At 50.3% G+C, this 23,907-nt stretch overlaps 1 protein-coding gene across 1 annotated transcript; it reads right to left on the bottom strand.

Moving 5' to 3' along the window:
• Positions 1 to 303: 303 nt before the first annotated feature.
• On the bottom strand, positions 304 to 1,557 carry LOC146870936 (E3 SUMO-protein ligase KIAA1586-like). The gene has a single exon (XM_085645288.1). The coding sequence runs from the start codon at positions 1,555 to 1,557 to the stop codon at positions 304 to 306; it is 1,254 nt and encodes a 417-aa protein (XP_085501414.1).
• Positions 1,558 to 23,907: the final 22,350 nt, after the last annotated feature.

Below are 23,907 nucleotides of genomic sequence, written 5' to 3'. Positions count from 1 at the left end.
AATTTTTCTACTGACCAATACTAGTTGACAGATTATTGAATAGGTAGCCATCAGGTTTTCCTTTTTATCAGAGGCATTGGTCTAATGAAAGTACAGTCTGGAATTCAGTCCACCAAGATAAATTGCAAAAAATAAAGTTTATTAATCTAACAGGACACAGTTTAGTTAAAGCCCGACATATTCAGCAAATATGAGCTGAAGTACTGGATAAATACAAAAAAACCAAAATGTTGTGGGACTGCATTTGGAAGCTTGGAAATTGCCATTAAAGGTTATAAAAAGATCAGCAGTGTTTGTCATTCATCAAAAAAGCGTCCACATAGCTTCAAAAGGAGACTTTTCTCCCCCCTGGTTGCGTGAATGACAAGCTGTCTCATCAGCTGATCTCCTTCCTAGTTGCAACCATGTTTTAACATATGGTAGTGGTTCAAACCTTTGAATAGGTGAGCCTACACATTTCAAGAACAGAAGAGACGACAGACGATTTGTGGAAAGACAATTTCTCTTTGGTGTAAGCAGATCATTCATAGAGCTAAAGCTTCTTTCACATTCACTGGTGGATACAGCAATGGTTTCAACAGCTTTCATCAATGGCATAAAATCTAGAGGCTTGTAGACAGCTTTGACTTCCTTGTACTCTCCAAATCCCCTGATACTATCGACCACATTTACTCTCAAGATTTGACAGAGCTGCCTCACATCCTTGTCACCATATTGTATATCCATGCTGTCTTCTGGCCAGTTTTCAGGATAAAGCAATTTTATGTGCTGCATAAACAATTTCAAGTTATCTGCTTTGGGAGTGTCTGTCATTTTAGTGCTGACATGGGACGGTTTTGTAGTGGAAAATCTTGTTTTTAGGTTTTCAGCTAAGCTCCTGTAGAATTGTCCTGCATTTATCATTGGAAATTTACTCTTTTCATGCAGTTCTACACCCCTGAATTTTAGGCTGCTGCAGACTTCCATGGCTTCCTCAGTGTATGGACCAGGGGTGTTAACCATTGATTCAAAGACCCTGACTGCCCTTGTCAGCAATTTTTCAGCATCAGGAAGAGTTGTATCATTGCGCTGAAGCTGGCGTGAAAAGTCACTCAATTCTGCTAGAGCGTCCAACATGACACCAACATTATTCTTTACAAATGAGCAAGAGGTCAGAATATTGTTAAGGCCAGCATATTTTGCTCTATCTCTGGCATCAGGTTTTTGGTCAGCAGCAGCTTTTGAGAAATGCTGGTGTAGTGATGAAAAGCACTGCCAAACAGCCTTTATGCTCCTTTCACTGGAAGCAACCCAGCGAATGGAAAGAATCCGTCCAATTACAAGAAAACGCTGCTCAATTTCCTTTGCACACTGCCTCAGTTCCCTTTGATTTTTAGGTGAAGCATGGTACAAAGAATACAGTTTGTCAAAGAAAATCTGAAAGTGATTTATGCCTGAAATTTCTTTCATAACATCTCCCACAGCTAGCTCCAACCGATGATTGCTACAGTGCCACACAAATAATCCTGGATAGCGAATCTGAAGCTGTGTTGCAACTCCAGCCTGCTTCCCAAGCATAACTGATGCACCATCACAGGCCAAGGCGATCAAATACTCTCGAAGAAAGTCCTTATGAAAGCCATGCTTGTGTAGACACTCAGTCACAGCCAGGGCACAAGTCCTAAAAAAAGAAGTGGGGGGACGCTGTCACCGGAAGTGACGTCACAACAGGAATCTCATGAAAAGAAGTGGGGGGACGCTGTCACCGGAAGTGACGTCACAACAGGAATCTCATGAAAAGAAGTGGGGGGACGCTGTCACCGGAAGTGACGTCACAACAGGAATCTCATGAGTATTCATATGCCTTTAGATGACGGGGCATTTCACAGCACTGCTACCCCTGGTCTGTTCCTCGATGTCCTTTGCAACCCCCACTCCCCCGAGGGGGTGCCCGAGTTGCACAACGAACTGCTCAAAAGTGCACAAGATACAGAAGGACACACACTCCAAGCGTTAACCGCCAACGCCTGCTCGCTCCGCCTCCCAATCACTCCAGCCTGCACACACCACCGGTGCCTCTTAAAGTCTCCAATTACAAATATTAGCATATCTTTGGTAATTTACGGGAAACTTCCCTCCCACCCGGGCTCTCTGCTCACACAATGCTGTCCAGCTTTTGGGCAGGGGGGACGGCGTCCACCCGGAAAAGCCTGGTAAAATAAGTGGGGGGACGCCGTCCACCCGCGTGGTACCCCGACTCGAGCCCTGGTCACAGCAGTGATAATATCATTAGCTGTGGTGCCATCAAGTTCAAGTAAGTAAAAAAAAAAAATACGCACTTCAGAATCATTTGCGACCGCAGCACGCAAGCAAAGGACAAGCACAGATTTTCCAGTAAATGTGGTGGATTCGTCAATTAACAAGCATATTTTACGATTTTTTTCTAATATGTCCTGTACACGTTTTTTCCTCATGCCTGAAGCTATATGGTCTAATGTCAGCACATGAATTGTTACTGTGTAGAACACGGCCCATATGTAATCCATTCAGCTGTTGCACATTGTGAGAAGTTGGCCTGGTATATGATGTTCACTAGTTAAAGTGACCACCTTGTACCATGCCAAGCAACCCTTATGGTGTGGTTGTAAGTCAACCTTTTCGGACCAGCTGCCCTAGTGGTAGCGTAGGCTAAGCAGTCTTTGAGGCTAAACTCGTGAAACGTGTTAAGCAGGCTGTTTTACCAAATGTAACCCCCCTTTATACCAATGAAAGGACACCACACAGATATATATTGAACATATATATGTATCAAATCGTTAAACAAGAATACGTTAGAATACACAGAAGTTGCACTTTATATGGATAGGCCCTGGTGGCCACTCGAACCATATACTAAAATAGTGGTATAAGTACCACGAACAGAAAAGGGAAAAGGCCTAGGGCCTCTAGAATCGCTGGGCCTACAAGGAGCTAACTTTAGTTAGTGACCAGGAGGTCCACGGGTTGCGTGTGCAGAGCAAATAGTCACACGCGGGCTCCCATAGGTTTTCAATGGGTGCGTAAAAGTTACAAAGTTACTGCAAAAAGAGTCTTCTGAATGGACTACGATCTTAAGATTTGAAACACAGACACTAGAGATGATTCTCTACACTTGGGCACCGGAGTGCCAGCTTTACCTCACCCACAGGAAGCGGGTGCATAGGTCTCGAAGTGCGTCGGGTTTCTTCTATCGATTCAATGGAGCCTGTCGACAAAGATGCTGCAGGCGGTCGGTCCAGAAGAGGGTACCAGGCGATGTCGGATGCAAACAGGAGGAAAGGTGTAGCTTGTCTCTGCAGCCACGTGGTCCCTGAAGGTCGACGACGTCCAGGAGTCGGTTCACGAGCTGTCCCACGCAGGCTCTCGCTGTCGGCGGTGTCGGCGACTTGATCGAAGCAAACAAGCCTTGGCAAAAGCAATTGTTGTGGAAACGAAATAAGCTGATGGTTCTGACCAGCAAGGTCAGAGGGACTGCTCCTTTGGAGGGGAGCAAGGGCCAGTCTGGAGCAACCAGACCAGTGGTGTAGTTCTTGAAGTTCGTTGCCAAGATGGCCACTAGCCAACGGGCCAGCAACCGGTTAGGCGCGTCGAGTGGCAAAATGCAGAGGGGCCCCACGCAGATCGTGGAGATGCTGGAGGGCTCACCTTTGGTGCAGATGCTGCTCGGGTGTTGGGCTTCTCAGATCCCAAAGCACAACTTGGAGGGAGCCTCGGTTGTCGCGCTTGCAGCTTGTCGTGGTCTTTTCAAGATGGTTGGCTCCACGTGTCTCGGTGCCTCCACGGGTTCCTTCTTTTCAGGGACTGTGGATCGGGCAGTGAGAGGTCTGGAGGTCCAGGTCTTGTCAGTCTCTGGGCTCGGGCTCCGGCGGGAGGCGGCGGCAAAGCAGACGTTGATTCGCTGGATGGTGCTTGCGTTAGCAAGGTGGTCACTCCCTGACCACAGGGGAGATTGGCTTCAGTCCTCTGTGCGGCAGAGCGTCGAAGTTCCCGTCTTCTTCTTGCTCGCCCCAGGTCCAGGGCTGGTGTGCCCCAGGACCGGTTTGAACTGGCATATGCACCGAGGCTCCTTGTGAGCCTCAGGCATGTCTGGTTCCTTTCAAGCCCTACCTGACCAATACACAAAATCCTGTCTGGGGTGGTGCACGCACCTCCCCAGGCAGGAAACCCTTTGTCCACACCTCCCAAGCTGGAAGGACTCCCAGCAGCAGGAGGGCAGACTTGTGTCTGTGGTGGCAGCATCCATTTTGTGGAGCTGAGGCTATGTCTGATTTTACCCGGGTTTCAGGTACTGTACATGTCGTGTCCCTCTAGAAGGGTGGAATGCTAACCCCGTCGCCAGAATTGGCGAGGGGTTAGTATTCCAATTCGTATGACACCTTACTCGACATGTTTTGATAAAGCCAAACCAAAGATAGCATTTAACCGCGAGGTTCATAATGCACTTAAGAGTATATGGTATGACGATATCTGGAAACAGTAGAAGGAAGTTGTTCCGACCACTGCAGACAGGCTCAGCTCATGCCAGAGCACCATCTCACATGGAACCAAGCACTCTGCCTTCAGGATTGTTAAGGCCTGCCATAGGAGTGACTTATAGGTTAACATGTGTCCCATTTAAGGTTAGGCATAGGTATACTACACCTAAGTAAGAGGTGGTTACACCAACTTACCCCAGCTGAGTGATCAGCCAGTTGTGTCAAATTTGTTAGGCCAGGCCAGGGGTGGCACAATACATGCTTCAGCCCCTGGTAGGCCTTAGATACACCAATGCCCTGGGTACCTAGTGTACACTGGTACAGGGGCTCACAGGGTGATCCACTTCCAATTGGTTATGCACCTAGGGTGTATAGTGTCAATTTAGTTAGAGAGAACAGCAGGCTGGGGGTCTGATTAGCAGGCCCACAGCCTCAATATGTCAAAAACCAGTGAAGCAAAAAGCAAAAATTTGGGGTGACCATAGGATAGCAGACCCTACTCTCCTACACACATCAACATCAAGTGACATATCTACAAATGGCCGCCCATGTTTCCCTATTTTATATGCTGTACGAAATACACGGCATGTTGTTTCCTGTTCTGCAATGTACATTAAATGTGCATGATTTTCCATGCTCTGTCTCAGGGACTCTTGTACAATTTTTTCTGCAGTGACATGAGCTGTTGAAAATTTATGCTCTCTGATTTTTTTCCGTAGTGACATCTGCTGCTTACATTTCTCTTTTCCATAATGAGTTAAGTTGCAATCGGACCATTCGTGTGAAAATCTTACGCCTTGGGCTTTATTTGCACCCAGTGTTGTTAGCGATCTACATGTTGAGCAGCCTAATTTTTTACTTTCAACAATTAGCCAGCTTTTCTTTACAGAAATATTGCATTTGCTCAATATTCCAGCAGTCCGGTATGTCCACCTCTTTGAGCTCCTTCGTAGCAGATGTGGTAAAAAGCTGTGTTTTGTCAGGCAAACAGGACAAATTCTCACTAGATTGAGGCACAGCAGTGTCCACAATAATATAATCATCTGCATTATGATTAGTATTACCACCATCAGATACAGCACATTCAATATCGTCAGCATACTCCGGATCCATTTGCTTCCTTTTAGTGCCTTGAGAGGCATTATCCTTTTGCAACCACTTCAGCAAACTCATTTTCACTACGTAGACTGAACTTGGATCTGTAGCAACCTAACGTCTGGCACCGACAACCTGTCCCTGTTCGCAACGTCTCACAAAGCCCGAGGCAGTTAAACTGAAAGAAAAAAGTGATGGTTTTCAAATGTTAATTTAAAAACATGAATTCTTCCCTCCACTGTGACAACAATGCCGATATTGAACTTATGTTCATCCTCTTGACAGCCTGGGGTCACATTATACATGATCACTATAATTTATCAATCAAACACGGGAGGATTTTGTAAAGCGCATATCCTGAAGTAATATTGCAAGGTTCTCCTATATGTGGTAATGAAGTAAAAGGAGGGAAAGTATAAACAATTGTGTAGGATCACACAATTTGGTAAAGTGGGGAAGCCAGGATTAATCCCAGATTTTCTGATCAACTGCGCAATGTGAAACCAGAAAACCTGGGATTAATCCTGGCTTCCCCACTTACCCAAATTGTGTGATCCTAGGCTAACAAAAATGTAAGTGAGAACCCATGATATTCACTAATACGCTTGTTAGGTACAAATCTAACCACCACTTCTGGTGTAAATTTGAGAGTTGTATAAAGGATAACAACTATGAAAAGGGCAAAATACTGAAGACCAAAACAGTGTAGTGCACTCCAGGGGCCATCAAAAAGGCAAATTACACGTCTGGGATTTTTTTAAAGGCCTGCTAGCCCAGATACCAGTCGCTGCTGCCCAAACGTTTTAATTGTACAAACATCTGGCCTGAATAAACGCCATAAAACCGGACCAAATAAAGAAGTATACTTGAGTTGAGGGGTGAGAGGGGTCGCCCCATACAAACCCTCCTAAAGATCTGCCCATGGAGAGAGGAGCCGGCCCTGCAGTTTGGACCGGAGTGAAACACAGCAGCAGAGGCAGAAACAGCAACAGCAGGAAAGGAATTTATTAGATTCCTTTCGTTTGGTTCCTGCCTCTACTGGAACGCAGGATTGATGGGCCCTTTGGAAAGATGTAATACCGAGCACCGGGGTGAAGTGCAGCAGCCGCCCCTGCATTACACAAGCACACTAATTTGTTTCAGGCACTGGCGTAACGAAACTGGAGGGTGCCCCCTGCAAAGCGCATGGAGGGGGCCCCCCTCCACCGGCGGCGCGGCCCGCCATCTACCACTTTGCCCTACCACCCAGAAATCTAGCATATTTTGATTTGAAACCTCCAACTTTTAAATGAAATGCCTCTATATTGTCTTTCTCTAAGTTCTAATGAGAAAGTGGGAAACACTCTTAACATACAATCATTCATATGTGTGTAAATCACTGTGTAGGAAACGTTACATAAGACAAAGGATTACAAGGTGTAGGAGTCACATGACAACCATACTAGTAGGCAGCATAGTTTAATGGTGATTGGTCTGCAGAAACACAAACTCAGAATTAAAAACATAATACCATGGTTGGGGGTTCTCTATAATAATAACAATTGATTTCTACCCAAATGAACCCTTTTTTGCCACATTAGGATAACCAAAGACTGGGGAAAGAAACATAACGCTCTAATTTATACCTTGGAGTTTGCATGCAGCTCTTACATGACAGTTAATAGCTCACTGTTCTATGTTAGGATTTTAACTTATTAACTGCAAGTAACAATAGGGTCTCTCTGACAAAAGCAGTAACCCACTGACCTATTCACATTATGTGCACTTTGTGATCTGCATGGCACATGTGCGTAGCAGCATGCACGTTACACCTCTGCCATTCCATGAGTCAAACCTTTCACTAGACAAAACACCATCTCTCTCTACTAAGAACAATAATCACTGGAGTTATCAAGACATTTTTATTGTTGCCCAAAAATGTTGGAGCGGTACAAAAGGGGGTGGTGATGGACGGAGCATCAGAACCAATCAAACACTCACACCCAGTCAACAGATCTGGGTTTGATCCATCACCGTTCTTTAGCCCACTCTGCCACCCCAGTTCAGACATGGCCATATGCAAATCAGTCTAACCCTGTGCCTCATGGGAACAGTCCAGCCCGAACTGCCAAGCTATGCCTTCCCTGGACCGGAAACAAGCTTCCTAGGACCGGTTTCTGGCATTTCAGCGGTCTTCAGCCAGGCTTGCTTGAATCCAGTGGCAAAGTGAACAAGGGACTCACGTCTAAGTATACACTGCCAACTTATGGCGAACAAAGCGGTACAAAAGGGGGTGGTGATGGACGGAGCATCAGAACCAATCAAACACTCACACCCAGTCAACAGATCTGGGTTTGATCCATCACCGTTCTTTAGCCCACTCTGCCACCCCAGTTCAGACATGGCCATATGCAAATCAGTCTGACCCTGTGCCTCATGGGAACAGTTCAGCCCGAACTGCCAAGCCATGCCTTCCCTGGACCGGAAACAAGCTTCCTAGGACCGGTTTCTGGCATTTCAGCCGTCTTCAGCCAGGCTTGCTTGAATCCAGTGGCAAAGTGAACAAGGGACTCACGTCTAAGTATACCCTGCCAACTTATGGCGAACAAAGCGGTACAAAAGGGGGTGGTGATGGACGGAGTATCAGAACCAATCAAACACTCACACCCAGTCAACAGATCTGGGTTTGATCCATCACCGTTCTTTAGCCCACTCTGCCACCCCAGTTCAGACATGGCCATATGCAAATCAGTCTGACCCAGTTCCTCATGGGAACAGTCCAGCCCGAACTGCCAAGCCATGCCTTCCCTGGACCGGAAACAAGCTTCCTAGGACCGGTTTCTGGCATTTCAGCCGTCTTCAGCCAGGCTTGCTTGAATCCAGTGGCAAAGTGAACAAGGGACTCACGTCTAAGTATACCCTGTCAACTTATGGCGAACAAAGCGGTACAAAAGGGGGTGGTGATGGACGGAGCATCAGAACCAATCAAACACTCACACCCAGTCAACAGATCTGGGTTTGATCCATCACCGTTCTTTAGCCCACTCTGCCACCCCAGTTCAGACATGGCCATATGCAAATCAGTCTGACCCTGTGCCTCATGGGAACAGTTCAGCCCGAACTGCCAAGCCATGCCTTCCCTGGACCGGAAACAAGCTTCCTAGGACCGGTTTCTGGCATTTCAGCCGTCTTCAGCCAGGCTTGCTTGAATCCAGTGGCAAAGTGAACAAGGGACTCACGTCTAAGTATACCCTGCCAACTTATGGCGAACAAAGCGGTACAAAAGGGGGTGGTGATGGACGGAGTATCAGAACCAATCAAACACTCACACCCAGTCAACAGATCTGGGTTTGATCCATCACCGTTCTTTAGCCCACTCTGCCACCCCAGTTCAGACATGGCCATATGCAAATCAGTCTGACCCAGTTCCTCATGGGAACAGTCCAGCCCGAACTGCCAAGCCATGCCTTCCCTGGACCGGAAACAAGCTTCCTAGGACCGGTTTCTGGCATTTCAGCCGTCTTCAGCCAGGCTTGCTTGAATCCAGTGGCAAAGTGAACAAGGGACTCACGTCTAAGTATACCCTGTCAACTTATGGCGAACAAAGCGGTACAAAAGGGGGTGGTGATGGACGGAGCATCAGAACCAATCAAACACTCACACCCAGTCAACAGATCTGGGTTTGATCCATCACCGTTCTTTAGCCCACTCTGCCACCCCAGTTCAGACATGGCCATATGCAAATCAGTCTGACCCTGTGCCTCATGGGAACAGTCCAGCCCGAACTGCCAAGCCATGCCTTCCCTGGACCGGAAACAAGCTTCCTAGGACCGGTTTCTGGCATTTCAGCCATCTTCAGCCAGGCTTGCTTGAATCCAGTGGCAAAGTGAACAAGGGACTCACGTCTAAGTATACCCTGCCAACTTATGGCGAACAAAGCGGTACAAAAGGGGGTGGTGATGGACGGAGCATCAGAACCAATCAAACACTCACACCCAGTCAACAGATCTGGGTTTGATCCATCACTGTTCTTTAGGCCACTCTGCCACCCCAGTTCAGACATGGCCGTATGCAAATCAGTCTGACCCTGTGCCTCATGGGAACAGACCAGCCCGAACTGCCAAGCCATGCCTTCCCTGGACCGGAAACAAGCTTCCTAGGACCGGTTTCTGGCATTTCAGCCGTCTTCAGCCAGGCTTGCTTGAATCCAGTGGCAAAGTGAACAAGGGACTCATGTCTAAGTATACCCTGCCAACTTATGGCGAACAAAGCGGTACAAAAGGGGGTGGTGATGGACGGAGCATCAGAACCAATCAAACACTCACACCCAGTCAACAGATCTGGGTTTGATCCATCACCGTTCTTTAGCCCACTCTGCCACCCCAGTTCAGACATGGCCATATGCAAATCAGTCTGACCCTGTGCCTCATGGAAACAGTCCAGCCCGAACTGCCAAGCCATGCCTTCCCTGGACCGGAAACAAGCTTCCTAGGACCGGTTTCTGGCATTTCTGCCGTCTTCAGCCAGGCTTGCTTGAATCCAGTGGCAAAGTGAACAAGGGACTCACGTCTAAGTATACCCTGCCAACTTATGGCGAACAAAGCGGTACAAAAGGGGGTGGTGATGGACGGAGCATCAGAACCAATCAAACACTCACACCCAGTCAACAGATCTGGGTTTGATCCATCACTGTGCTTTAGCCCACTCTGCCACCCCAGTTCAGACATGGCCATATGCAAATCAGTCTGACCCTGTGCCTCATGGGAACAGTCCAGCCCGAACTGCCAAGCCATGCCTTCCCTGGACCGGAAACAAGCTTCCTAGGACCGGTTTCTGGCATTTCAGCCGTCTTCAGCCAGGCTTGCTTGAATCCAGTGGCAAAGTGAACAAGGGACTCACGTCTAAGTATACCCTGCCAACTTATGGCGAACAAAGCGGTACAAAAGGGGGTGGTGATGGACGGAGCATCAGAACCAATCAAACACTCACACCCAGTCAACAGATCTGGGTTTGATCCATCACCGTTCTTTAGGCCACTCTGCCACCTCAGTTCAGACATGGCCATATGCAAATCAGTCTGACCCTGTGCCTCATGGGAACAGACCAGCCCGAACTGCCAAGCCATGCCTTCCCTGGACCGGAAACAAGCTTCCTAGGACCGGTTTCTGGCATTTCAGCCGTCTTCAGCCAGGCTTGCTTGAATCCAGTGGCAAAGTGAACAAGGGACTCACGTCTAAGTATACCCTGCCAACTTATGGCGAACAAAGCGGTACAAAAGGGGGTGGTGATGGACGGAGCATCAGAACCAATCAAACACTCACACCCAGTCAAAAGATCTGGGTTTGATCCATCACCGTTCTTTAGCCCACTCTGCCACCCCAGTTCAGACATGGCCATATGCAAATCAGTCTGACCCTGTGCCTCATGGGAACAGTCCATCCCGAACTGCCAAGCCATGCCTTCCCTGGACCGGAAACAAGCTTCCTAGGACCGGTTTCTGGCATTTCAGCCGTCTTCAGCCAGGCTTGCTTGAATCCAGTGGCAAAGTGAACAAGGGACTCACGTCTAAGTATACACTGCCAACTTATGGCGAACAAAGCGGTACAAAAGGGGGTGGTGATGGACGGAGCATCAGAACCAATCAAACACTCACACCCAGTCAACAGATCTGGGTTTCATCCATCACCGTTCTTTAGGCCACTCTGCCACCCCAGTTCAGACATGGCCATATGCAAATCAGTCTGACCCTGTGCCTCATGGGAACAGACCAGCCCGAACTGCCAAGCCATGCCTTCCCTGGACCGGAAACAAGCTTCCTAGGACCGGTTTCTGGCATTTCAGCCGTCTTCAGCCAGGCTTGCTTGAATCCAGTGGCAAAGTGAACAAGGGACTCACGTCTAAGTATACCCTGCCAACTTATGGCAAACAAAGCGGTACAAAAGGGGGTGGTGATGGACGGAGCATCAGAACCAATCAAACACTCACACCCAGTCAACAGATCTGGGTTTGATCCATCACCGTTCTTTAGCCCACTCTGCCACCCCAGTTCAGACATGGCCATATGCAAATCAGTCTGACCCTGTGCCTCATGGGAACAGTCCAGCCCGAACTGCCAAGCCATGCCTTCCCTGGACCGGAAACAAGCTTCCTAGGACCGGTTTCTGGCATTTCAGCCGTCTTCAGCCAGGCTTGCTTGAATCCAGTGGCAAAGTGAACAAGGGACTCACGTCTAAGTATACCCTGCCAACTTATGGCGAACAAAGCGGTACAAAAGGGGGTGGTGATGGACGGAGCATCAGAACCAATCAAACACTCACACCCAGTCAACAGATCTGGGTTTGATCCATCACCGTTCTTTAGCCCACTCTGCCACCCCAGTTCAGACATGGCCATATGCAAATCAGTCTGACCCTGTGCCTCATGGGAACAGTCCTGCCCGAACTGCCAAGCCATGCCTTCCCTGGACCGGAAACAAGCTTCCTAGGACCGGTTTCTGGCATTTCAGCCGTCTTCAGCCAGGCTTGCTTGAATCCAGTGGCAAAGTGAACAAGGGACTCACGTCTAAGTATACCCTGCCAACTTATGGCGAACAAAGCGGTACAAAAGGGGGTGGTGATGGACGGAGCATCAGAACCAATCAAACACTCACACCCAGTCAACAGATCTGGGTTTGATCCATCACCGTTCTTTAGGCCACTCTGCCACCCCAGTTCAGACATGGCCATATGCAAATCAGTCTGACCCTGTGCCTCATGGGAACACACCAGCCCGAACTGCCAAGCCATGCCTTCCCTGGACCGGAAACAAGCTTCCTAGGACCGGTTTCTGGCATTTCAGCCATCTTCAGCCAGGCTTGCTTGAATCCAGTGGCAAAGTGAACAAGGGACTCACGTCTAAGTATACCCTGCCAACTTATGGCGAAGAAAGCGGTACAAAAGGGGGTGGTGATGGACGGAGCATCAGAACCAATCAAACACTCACACCCAGTCAACAGATCTGGGTTTGATCCATCACCGTTCTTTAGCCCACTCTGCCACCCCAGTTCAGACATGGCCATATGCAAATCAGTCTGAACCTGTGCCTCATGGGAACAGTCCAGCCCGAACTGCCAAGCCATGCCTTCCCTGGACCGGAAACAAGCTTCCTAGGACCGGTTTCTGGCATTTCAGCCGTCTTCAGCCAGGCTTGCTTGAATCCAGTGGCAAAGTGAACAAGGGACTCACGTCTAAGTATACCCTGCCAACTTATGGCGAACAAAGCGGTACAAAAGGGGGTGGTGATGGACGGAGCATCAGAACCAATCAAACACTCACACCCAGTCAACAGATCTGGGTTTGATCCATCACCGTTCTTTAGCCCACTCTGCCACCCCAGTTCAGACATGGCCATATGCAAATCAGTCAGACCCTGTGCCTCATGGGAACAGTCCAGCCCGAACTGCCAAGCCATGCCTTCCCTGGACCGGAAAGAAGCTTCCTAGGACCGGTTTCTGGCATTTCAGCCGTCTTCAGCCAGGCTTGCTTGAATCCAGTGGCAAAGTGAACAAGGGACTCACGTCTAAGTATACCCTGTCAACTTATGGCGAACAAAGCGGTACAAAAGGGGGTGGTGATGGACGGAGCATCAGAACCAATCAAACACTCACACCCAGTCAACAGATCTGGGTTTGATCCATCAACGTTCTTTAGCCCACTCTGCCACCCCAGTTCAGACATGGCCATATGCAAATCAGTCTGACCCTGTGCCTCATGGGAACAGTCCAGCCCGAACTGCCAAGCCATGCCTTCCCTGGACCGGAAACAAGCTTCCTAGGACCGGTTTCTGGCATTTCAGCTGTCTTCAGCCAGGCTTGCTTGAATCCAGTGGCAAAGTGAACAAGGGACTCACGTCTAAGTATACCCTGCCAACTTATGGCGAACAAAGCGGTACAAAAGGGGGTGGTGATGGACGGAGCATCAGAACCAATCAAACACTCACACCCAGTCAACAGATCTGGGTTTGATCCATCACCGTTCTTTAGGCCACTCTGCCACCCCAGTTCAGACATGGCCATATGCAAATCAGTCTGACCCTGTGCCTCATGGGAACAGACCAGCCCGAACTGCCAAGCCATGCCTTCCCTGGACCGGAAACAAGCTTCCTAGGACCGGTTTCTGGCATTTCAGCCGTCTTCAGCCAGGCTTGCTTGAATCCAGTGGCAAAGTGAACAAGGGACTCACGTCTAAGTATACCCTGCCAACTTATGGCGAACAAAGTGGTACAAAAGGGGGTGGTGTTGGACGGAGCATCAGAACCAATCAAACACTCACACCCAGTCAACAGATCTGGGTTTGATCCATCACCGTTCTTTAGCCCACTCTGCCACCCCAGTTCAGACATGGCCATATGCAAATCAGTCTGACCCTGTGCCTCATGGGAACAGTCCAGCCCGAACTGCCAAGCCATGCCTTCCCTGGACCGGAAACAAGCTTCCTAGGACCGGTTTCTGGCATTTCAGCCGTCTTCAGCCAGGCTTGCTTGAATCCAGTGGCAAAGTGAACAAGGGACTCACGTCTAAGTATACCCTGCCAACTTATGGCGAACAAAGCGGTACAAAAGGGGGTGGTGATGGACGGAGCATCAGAACCAATCAAACACTCACACCCAGTCAACAGATCTGGGTTTGATCCATCACCGTTCTTTAGCCCACTCTGCCACCCCAGTTCAGACATGGCCATATGCAAATCAGTCTGACCCTGTGCCTCATGGGAACAGTCCAGCCCGAACTGCCAAGCCATGCCTTCCCTGGACCGGAAACAAGCTTCCTAGGACCGGTTTCTGGCATTTCAGCCGTCTTCAGCCAGGCTTGCTTGAATCCAGTGGCAAAGTGAACAAGGGACTCACGTCTAAGTATACCCTGCCAACTTATGGCGAACAAAGCGGTACAAAAGGGGGTGGTGATGGACGGAGCATCAGAACCAATCAAACACTCACACCCAGTCAACAGATCTGGGTTTGATCCATCACCGTTCTTTAGCCCACTCTGCCACCCCAGTTCAGACATGGCCATATGCAAATCAGTCTGACCCTGTGCCTCATGGGAACAGTCCAGCCCGAACTGCCAAGCCATGCCTTCCCTGGACCGGAAACAAGCTTCCTAGGACCGGTTTCTGGCATTTCAGCCGTCTTCAGCCAGGCTTGCTTGAATCCAGTGGCAAAGTGAACAAGGGACTCACGTCTAAGTATACCCTGCCAACTTATGGCGAACAAAGCGGTACAAAAGGGGGTGGTGATGGACGGAGCATCAGAACCAATCAAACACTCACACCCAGTCAACAGATCTGGGTTTGATCCATCACCGTTCTTTAGGCCACTCTGCCACCCCAGTTCAGACATGGCCGTATGCAAATCAGTCTGACCCTGTGCCTCATGGGAACAGACCAGCCCGAACTGCCAAGCCATGCCTTCCCTGGACCGGAAACAAGCTTCCTAGGACCGGTTTCTGGCATTTCAGCCGTCTTCAGCCAGGCTTGCTTGAATCCAGTGGCAAAGTGAACAAGGGACTCACGTCTAAGTATACCCTGCCAACTTATGGCGAACAAAGCGGTACAAAAGGGGGTGGTGATGGACGGAGCATCAGAACCAATCAAACACTCACACCCAGTCAACAGATCTGGGTTTGATCCATCACCGTTCTTTAGCCCACTCTGCCACCCCAGTTCAGACATGGCCATATGCAAATCAGTCTGACCCTGTGCCTCATGGGAACAGTCCAGCCCGAACTGCCAAGCCATGCCTTCCCTGGACCGGAAACAAGCTTCCTAGGACCGGTTTCTGGCATTTCAGCCGTCTTCAGCCAGGCTTGCTTGAATCCAGTGGCAAAGTGAACAAGGGACTCACGTCTAAGTATACCCTGCCAACTTATGGCGAACAAAGCGGTACAAAAGGGGGTGGTGATGGACGGAGCATCAGAACCAATCAAACACTCACACCCAGTCAACAGATCTGGGTTTGATCCATCACCGTTCTTTAGCCCACTCTGCCACCCCAGTTCAGACATGGCCATATGCAAATCAGTCTGACCCTGTGCCTCATGGGAACAGTCCAGCCCGAACTGCCAAGCCATGCCTTCCCTGGACCGGAAACAAGCTTCCTAGGACCGGTTTCTGGCATTTCAGCCCTCTTCAGCCAGGCTTGCTTGAATCCAGTGGCAAAGTGAACAAGGGACTCACGTCTAAGTATACCCTGCCAACTTATGGCGAACAAAGCGGTACAAAAGGGGGTGGTGATGGACGGAGCATCAGAACCAATCAAACACTCACACCCAGTCAACAGATCTGGGTTTGATCCATCACCGTTCTTTAGCCCACTCTGCCACCCCAGTTCAGACATGGCCATATGCAAATCAGTCTGACCCTGTGCCTCATGGGAACAGTCCAGCCCGAACTGCCAAGCCATGCCTTCCCTGGACCGGAAACAAGCTTCCTAGGACCGGTTTCTGGCATTTCAGCCGTCTTCAGCCAGGCTTGCTTGAATCCAGTGGCAAAGTGAACAAGGGACTCACGTCTAAGTATACCCTGCCAACTTATGGCGAACAAAGCGGTACAAAAGGGGGTGGTGATGGACGGAGTATCAGAACCAATCAAACACTCACACCCAGTCAACAGATCTGGGTTTGATCCATCACCGTTCTTTAGCCCACTCTGCCACCCCAGTTCAGACATGGCCATATGCAAATCAGTCTGACCCAGTTCCTCATGGGAACAGTCCAGCCCGAACTGCCAAGCCATGCCTTCCCTGGACCGGAAACAAGCTTCCTAGGACCGGTTTCTGGCATTTCAGCCGTCTTCAGCCAGGCTTGCTTGAATCCAGTGGCAAAGTGAACAAGGGACTCACGTCTAAGTATACCCTGTCAACTTATGGCGAACAAAGCGGTACAAAAGGGGGTGGTGATGGACGGAGCATCAGAACCAATCAAACACTCACACCCAGTCAACAGATCTGGGTTTGATCCATCACCGTTCTTTAGCCCACTCTGCCACCCCAGTTCAGACATGGCCATATGCAAATCAGTCTGACCCTGTGCCTCATGGGAACAGTCCAGCCCGAACTGCCAAGCCATGCCTTCCCTGGACCGGAAACAAGCTTCCTAGGACCGGTTTCTGGCATTTCAGCCATCTTCAGCCAGGCTTGCTTGAATCCAGTGGCAAAGTGAACAAGGGACTCACGTCTAAGTATACCCTGCCAACTTATGGCGAACAAAGCGGTACAAAAGGGGGTGGTGATGGACGGAGCATCAGAACCAATCAAACACTCACACCCAGTCAACAGATCTGGGTTTGATCCATCACTGTTCTTTAGGCCACTCTGCCACCCCAGTTCAGACATGGCCATATGCAAATCAGTCTGACCCTGTGCCTCATGGGAACAGACCAGCCCGAACTGCCAAGCCATGCCTTCCCTGGACCGGAAACAAGCTTCCTAGGACCGGTTTCTGGCATTTCAGCCGTCTTCAGCCAGGCTTGCTTGAATCCAGTGGCAAAGTGAACAAGGGACTCATGTCTAAGTATACCCTGCCAACTTATGGCGAACAAAGCGGTACAAAAGGGGGTGGTGATGGATGGAGCATCAGAACCAATCAAACACTCACACCCAGTCAACAGATCTGGGTTTGATCCATCACCGTTCTTTAGCCCACTCTGCCACCCCAGTTCAGACATGGCCATATGCAAATCAGTCTGACCCTGTGCCTCATGGAAACAGTCCAGCCCGAACTGCCAAGCCATGCCTTCCCTGGACCGGAAACAAGCTTCCTAGGACCGGTTTCTGGCATTTCAGCCGTCTTCAGCCAGGCTTGCTTGAATCCAGTGGCAAAGTGAACAAGGGACTCACGTCTAAGTATACCCTGCCAACTTATGGCGAACAAAGCGGTACAAAAGGGGGTGGTGATGGACGGAGCATCAGAACCAATCAAACACTCACACCCAGCCAACAGATCTGGGTTTGATCCATCACCGTTCTTTAGCCCACTCTGCCACCCCAGTTCAGACATGGCCATATGCAAATCAGTCTGACCCTGTGCCTCATGGGAACAGTCCAGCCCGAACTGCCAAGCCATGCCTTCCCTGGACCGGAAACAAGCTTCCTAGGACCGGTTTCTGGCATTTCAGCCGTCTTCAGCCAGGCTTGCTTGAATCCAGTGGCAAAGTGAACAAGGGACTCACGTCTAAGTATACCCTGCCAACTTATGGCGAACAAAGCGGTACGAAAGGGGGTGGTGATGGACGGAGCATCAGAACCAATCAAACACTCACACCCAGTCAACAGATCTGGGTTTGATCCATCACTGTGCTTTAGCCCACTCTGCCACCCCAGTTCAGACATGGCCATATGCAAATCAGTCTGACCCTGTGCCTCATGGGAACAGTCCAGCCCGAACTGCCAAGCCATGCCTGCCCTGGACCGGAAACAAGCTTCCTAGGACCGGTTTCTGGCATTTCAGCCGTCTTCAGCCAGGCTTGCTTGAATCCAGTGGCAAAGTGAACAAGGGACTCACGTCTAAGTATACCCTGCCAACTTATGGCGAACAAAGCGGTACAAAAGGGGGTGGTGATGGACGGAGCATCAGAACCAATCAAACACTCACACCCAGTCAACAGATCTGGGTTTGATCCATCACCGTTCTTTAGGCCACTCTGCCACCCCAGTTCAGACATGGCCATATGCAAATCAGTCTGACCCTGTGCCTCATGGGAACAGACCAGCCCGAACTGCCAAGCCATGCCTTCCCTGGACCGGAAACAAGCTTCCTAGGACCGGTTTCTGGCATTTCAGCCGTCTTCAGCCAGGCTTGCTTGAATCCAGTGGCAAAGTGAACAAGGGACTCACGTCTAAGTATACCCTGCCAACTTATGGCGAACAAAGCGGTACAAAAGGGGGTGGTGATGGACGGAGCATCAGAACCAATCAAACACTCACACCCAGTCAAAAGATCTGGGTTTGATCCATCACCGTTCTTTAGCCCACTCTGCCACCCCAGTTCAGACATGGCCATATGCAAATCAGTCTGACCCTGTGCCTCATGGGAACAGTCCAGCCCGAACTGCCAAGCCATGCCTTCCCTGGACCGGAAACAAGCTTCCTAGGACCGGTTTCTGGCATTTCAGCCGTCTTCAGCCAGGCTTGCTTGAATCCAGTGGCAAAGTGAACAAGGGACTCACGTCTAAGTACACACTGCCAACTTATGGCGAACAAAGCGGTACAAAAGGGGGTGGTGATGGACGGAGCATCAGAACCAATCAAACACTCACACCCAGTCAACAGATCTGGGTTTGATCCATCACCGTTCTTTAGGCCACTCTGCCACCCCAGTTCAGACATGGCCATATGCAAATCAGTCTGACCCTGTGCCTCATGGGAACAGACCAGCCCGAACTGCCAAGCCATGCCTTCCCTGGACCGGAAACAAGCTTCCTAAGACCGGTTTCTGGCATTTCAGCCGTCTTCAGCCAGGCTTGCTTGAATCCAGTGGCAAAGTGAACAAGGGACTCACGTCTAAGTATACCCTGCCAACTTATGGCGAACAAAGCGGTACAAAAGGGGGTGGTGATGGACGGAGCATCAGAACCAATCAAACACTCACACCCAGTCAACAGATCTGGGTTTGATCCATCACCGTTCTTTAGCCCACTCTGCCACCCCAGTTCAGACATGGCCATATGCAAATCAGTCTGACCCTGTGCCTCATGGGAACAGTCCAGCCCGAACTGCCAAGCCATGCCTTCCCTGGACCGGAAACAAGCTTCCTAGGACCGGTTTCTGGCATTTCAGCCGTCTTCAGCCAGGCTTGCTTGAATCCAGTGGCAAAGTGAACAAGGGACTCACGTCTAAGTATACCCTGCCAACTTATGGCGAACAAAGCGGTACAAAAGGGGGTGGTGATGGACGGAGCATCAGAACCAATCAAACACTCACACCCAGTCAACAGATCTGGGTTTGATCCATCACCGTTCTTTAGCCCACTCTGCCACCCCAGTTCAGACATGGCCATATGCAAATCAGTCTGACCCTGTGCCTCATGGGAACAGTCCAGCCCGAACTGCCAAGCCATGCCTTCCCTGGACCGGAAACAAGCTTCCTAGGACCGGTTTCTGGCATTTCAGCCGTCTTCAGCCAGGCTTGCTTGAATCCAGTGGCAAAGTGAACAAGGGACTCACGTCTAAGTATACCCTGCCAACTTATGGCGAACAAAGCGGTACAAAAGGGGGTGGTGATGGACGGAGCATCAGAACCAATCAAATACTCACACCCAGTCAACAGATCTGGGTTTGATCCATCACCGTTCTTTAGGCCACTCTGCCACCCCAGTTCAGACATGGCCATATGCAAATCAGTCTGACCCTGTGCCTCATGGGAACACACCAGCCCGAACTGCCAAGCCATGCCTTCCCTGGACCGGAAACAAGCTTCCTAGGACCGGTTTCTGGCATTTCAGCCATCTTCAGCCAGGCTTGCTTGAATCCAGTGGCAAAGTGAACAAGGGACTCACGTCTAAGTATACCCTGCCAACTTATGGCGAAGAAAGCGGTACAAAAGGGGGTGGTGATGGACGGAGCATCAGAACCAATCAAACACTCACACCCAGTCAACAGATCTGGGTTTGATCCATCACCGTTCTTTAGCCCACTCTGCCACCCCAGTTCAGACATGGCCATATGCAAATCAGTCTGACCCTGTGCCTCATGGGAACAGTCCAGCCCGAACTGCCAAGCCATGCCTTCCCTGGACCGGAAACAAGCTTCCTAGGACCGGTTTCTGGCATTTCAGCCGTCTTCAGCCAGGCTTGCTTGAATCCAGTGGCAAAGTGAACAAGGGACTCACGTCTAAGTATACCCTGCCAACTTATGGCGAACAAAGCGGTACAAAAGGGGGTGGTGATGGACGGAGTATCAGAACCAATCAAACACTCACACCCAGTCAACAGATCTGGGTTTGATCCATCACCGTTCTTTAGCCCACTCTGCCACCCCAGTTCAGACATGGCCATATGCAAATCAGTCAGACCCTGTGCCTCATGGGAACAGTCCAGCCCGAACTGCCAAGCCATGCCTTCCCTGGACCGGAAACAAGCTTCCTAGGACCGGTTTCTGGCATTTCAGCCGTCTTCAGCCAGGCTTGCTTGAATCCAGTGGCAAAGTGAACATGGGACTCACGTCTAAGTATACCCTGTCAACTTATGGCGAACAAAGCGGTACAAAAGGGGGTGGTGATGGACGGAGCATCAGAACCAATCAAACACTCACACCCAGTCAACAGATCTGGGTTTGATCCATCAACGTTCTTTAGCCCACTCTGCCACCCCAGTTCAGACATGGCCATATGCAAATCAGTCTGACCCTGTGCCTCATGGGAACAGTCCAGCCCGAACTGCCAAGCCATGCCTTCCCTGGACCGGAAACAAGCTTCCTAGGACCGGTTTCTGGCATTTCAGCTGTCTTCAGCCAGGCTTGCTTGAATCCAGTGGCAAAGTGAACAAGGGACTCACGTCTAAGTATACCCTGCCAACTTATGGCGAACAAAGCGGTACAAAAGGGGGTGGTGATGGACGGAGCATCAGAACCAATCAAACACTCACACCCAGTCAACAGATCTGGGTTTGATCCATCACCGTTCTTTAGGCCACTCTGCCACTCCAGTTCAGACATGGCCATATGCAAATCAGTCTGACCCTGTGCCTCATGGGAACAGACCAGCCCGAACTGCCAAGCCATGCCTTCCCTGGACCGGAAACAAGCTTCCTAGGACCGGTTTCTGGCATTTCAGCTGTCTTCAGCCAGGCTTGCTTGAATCCAGTGGCAAAGTGAACAAGGGACTCACGTCTAAGTATACCCTGCCAACTTATGGCGAACAAAGTGGTTCAAAAGGGGGTGGTGATGGACGGAGCATCAGAACCAATCAAATACTCACACCCAGTCAACAGATCTGGGTTTGATCCATCACCGTTCTTTAGGCCACTCTGCCACCCCAGTTCAGACATGGCCATATGCAAATCAGTCTGACCCTGTGCCTCATGGGAACACACCAGCCCGAACTGCCAAGCCATGCCTTCCCTGGACCGGAAACAAGCTTCCTAGGACCGGTTTCTGGCATTTCAGCCATCTTCAGCCAGGCTTGCTTGAATCCAGTGGCAAAGTGAACAAGGGACTCACGTCTAAGTATACCCTGCCAACTTATGGCGAAGAAAGCGGTACAAAAGGGGGTGGTGATGGACGGAGCATCAGAACCAATCAAACACTCACACCCAGTCAACAGATCTGGGTTTGATCCATCACCGTTCTTTAGCCCACTCTGCCACCCCAGTTCAGACATGGCCATATGCAAATCAGTCTGACCCTGTGCCTCATGGGAACAGTCCAGCCCGAACTGCCAAGCCATGCCTTCCCTGGACCGGAAACAAGCTTCCTAGGACCGGTTTCTGGCATTTCAGCCGTCTTCAGCCAGGCTTGCTTGAATCCAGTGGCAAAGTGAACAAGGGACTCACGTCTAAGTATACCCTGCCAACTTATGGCGAACAAAGCGGTACAAAAGGGGGTGGTGATGGACGGAGCATCAGAACCAATCAAACACTCACACCCAGTCAACAGATCTGGGTTTGATCCATCACCGTTCTTTAGCCCACTCTGCCACCCCAGTTCAGACATGGCCATATGCAAATCAGTCAGACCCTGTGCCTCATGGGAACAGTCCAGCCCGAACTGCCAAGCCATGCCTTCCCTGGACCGGAAACAAGCTTCCTAGGACCGGTTTCTGGCATTTCAGCCGTCTTCAGCCAGGCTTGCTTGAATCCAGTGGCAAAGTGAACAAGGGACTCACGTCTAAGTATACCCTGTCAACTTATGGCGAACAAAGCGGTACAAAAGGGGGTGGTGATGGACGGAGCATCAGAACCAATCAAACACTCACACCCAGTCAACAGATCTGGGTTTGATCCATCAACGTTCTTTAGCCCACTCTGCCACCCCAGTTCAGACATGGCCATATGCAAATCAGTCTGACCCTGTGCCTCATGGGAACAGTCCAGCCCGAACTGCCAAGCCATGCCTTCCCTGGACCGGAAACAAGCTTCCTAGGACCGGTTTCTGGCATTTCAGCTGTCTTCAGCCAGGCTTGCTTGAATACAGTGGCAAAGTGAACAAGGGACTCACGTCTAAGTATACCCTGCCAACTTATGGCGAACAAAGCGGTACAAAAGGGGGTGGTGATGGACGGAGCATCAGAACCAATCAAACACTCACACCCAGTCAACAGATCTGGGTTTGATCCATCACCGTTCTTTAGGCCACTCTGCCACCCCAGTTCAGACATGGCCATATGCAAATCAGTCTGACCCTGTGCCTCATGGGAACAGACCAGCCCGAACTGCCAAGCCATGCCTTCCCTGGACCGGAAACAAGCTTCCTAGGACCGGTTTCTGGCATTTCAGCCGTCTTCAGCCAGGCTTGCTTGAATCCAGTGGCAAAGTGAACAAGGGACTCACGTCTAAGTATACCCTGCCAACTTATGGCGAACAAAGTGGTACAAAAGGGGGTGGTGTTGGACGGAGCATCAGAACCAATCAAACACTCACACCCAGTCAACAGATCTGGGTTTGATCCATCACCGTTCTTTAGCCCACTCTGCCACCCCAGTTCAGACATGGCCATATGCAAATCAGTCTGACCCTGTGCCTCATGGGAACAGTCCAGCCCAAACTGCCAAGCCATGCCTTCCCTGGACCGGAAACAAGCTTCCTAGGACCGGTTTCTGGCATTTCAGCCGTCTTCAGCCAGGCTTGCTTGAATCCAGTGGCAAAGTGAACAAGGGACTCACGTCTAAGTATACCCTGCCAACTTATGGCGAACAAAGCGGTACAAAAGGGGGTGGTGATGGACGGAGCATCAGAACCAATCAAACACTCACACCCAGTCAACAGATCTGGGTTTGATCCATCACCGTTCTTTAGCCCACTCTGCCACCCCAGTTCAGACATGGCCATATGCAAATCAGTCTGACCCTGTGCCTCATGGGAACAGTCCAGCCCGAACTGCCAAGCCATGCCTTCCCTGGACCGGAAACAAGCTTCCTAGGACCGGTTTCTGGCATTTCAGCCCTCTTCAGCCAGGCTTGCTTGAATCCAGTGGCAAAGTGAACAAGGGACTCACGTCTAAGTATACCCTGCCAACTTATGGCGAACAAAGCGGTACAAAAGGGGGTGGTGATGGACGGAGCATCAGAACCAATCAAACACTCACACCCAGTCAACAGATCTGGGTTTGATCCATCACCGTTCTTTAGCCCACTCTGCCACCCCAGTTCAGACATG

This window comes from Triturus cristatus, chromosome 1_1 (genome assembly GCF_964204655.1).
Source record: "Triturus cristatus chromosome 1_1, aTriCri1.1, whole genome shotgun sequence".
Taxonomy (NCBI): domain Eukaryota; kingdom Metazoa; phylum Chordata; class Amphibia; order Caudata; family Salamandridae; genus Triturus; species Triturus cristatus.
The sequence above is the reverse complement of the archived record's forward strand: the minus strand, read 5'-3'. Positions and strand labels throughout refer to the sequence as shown.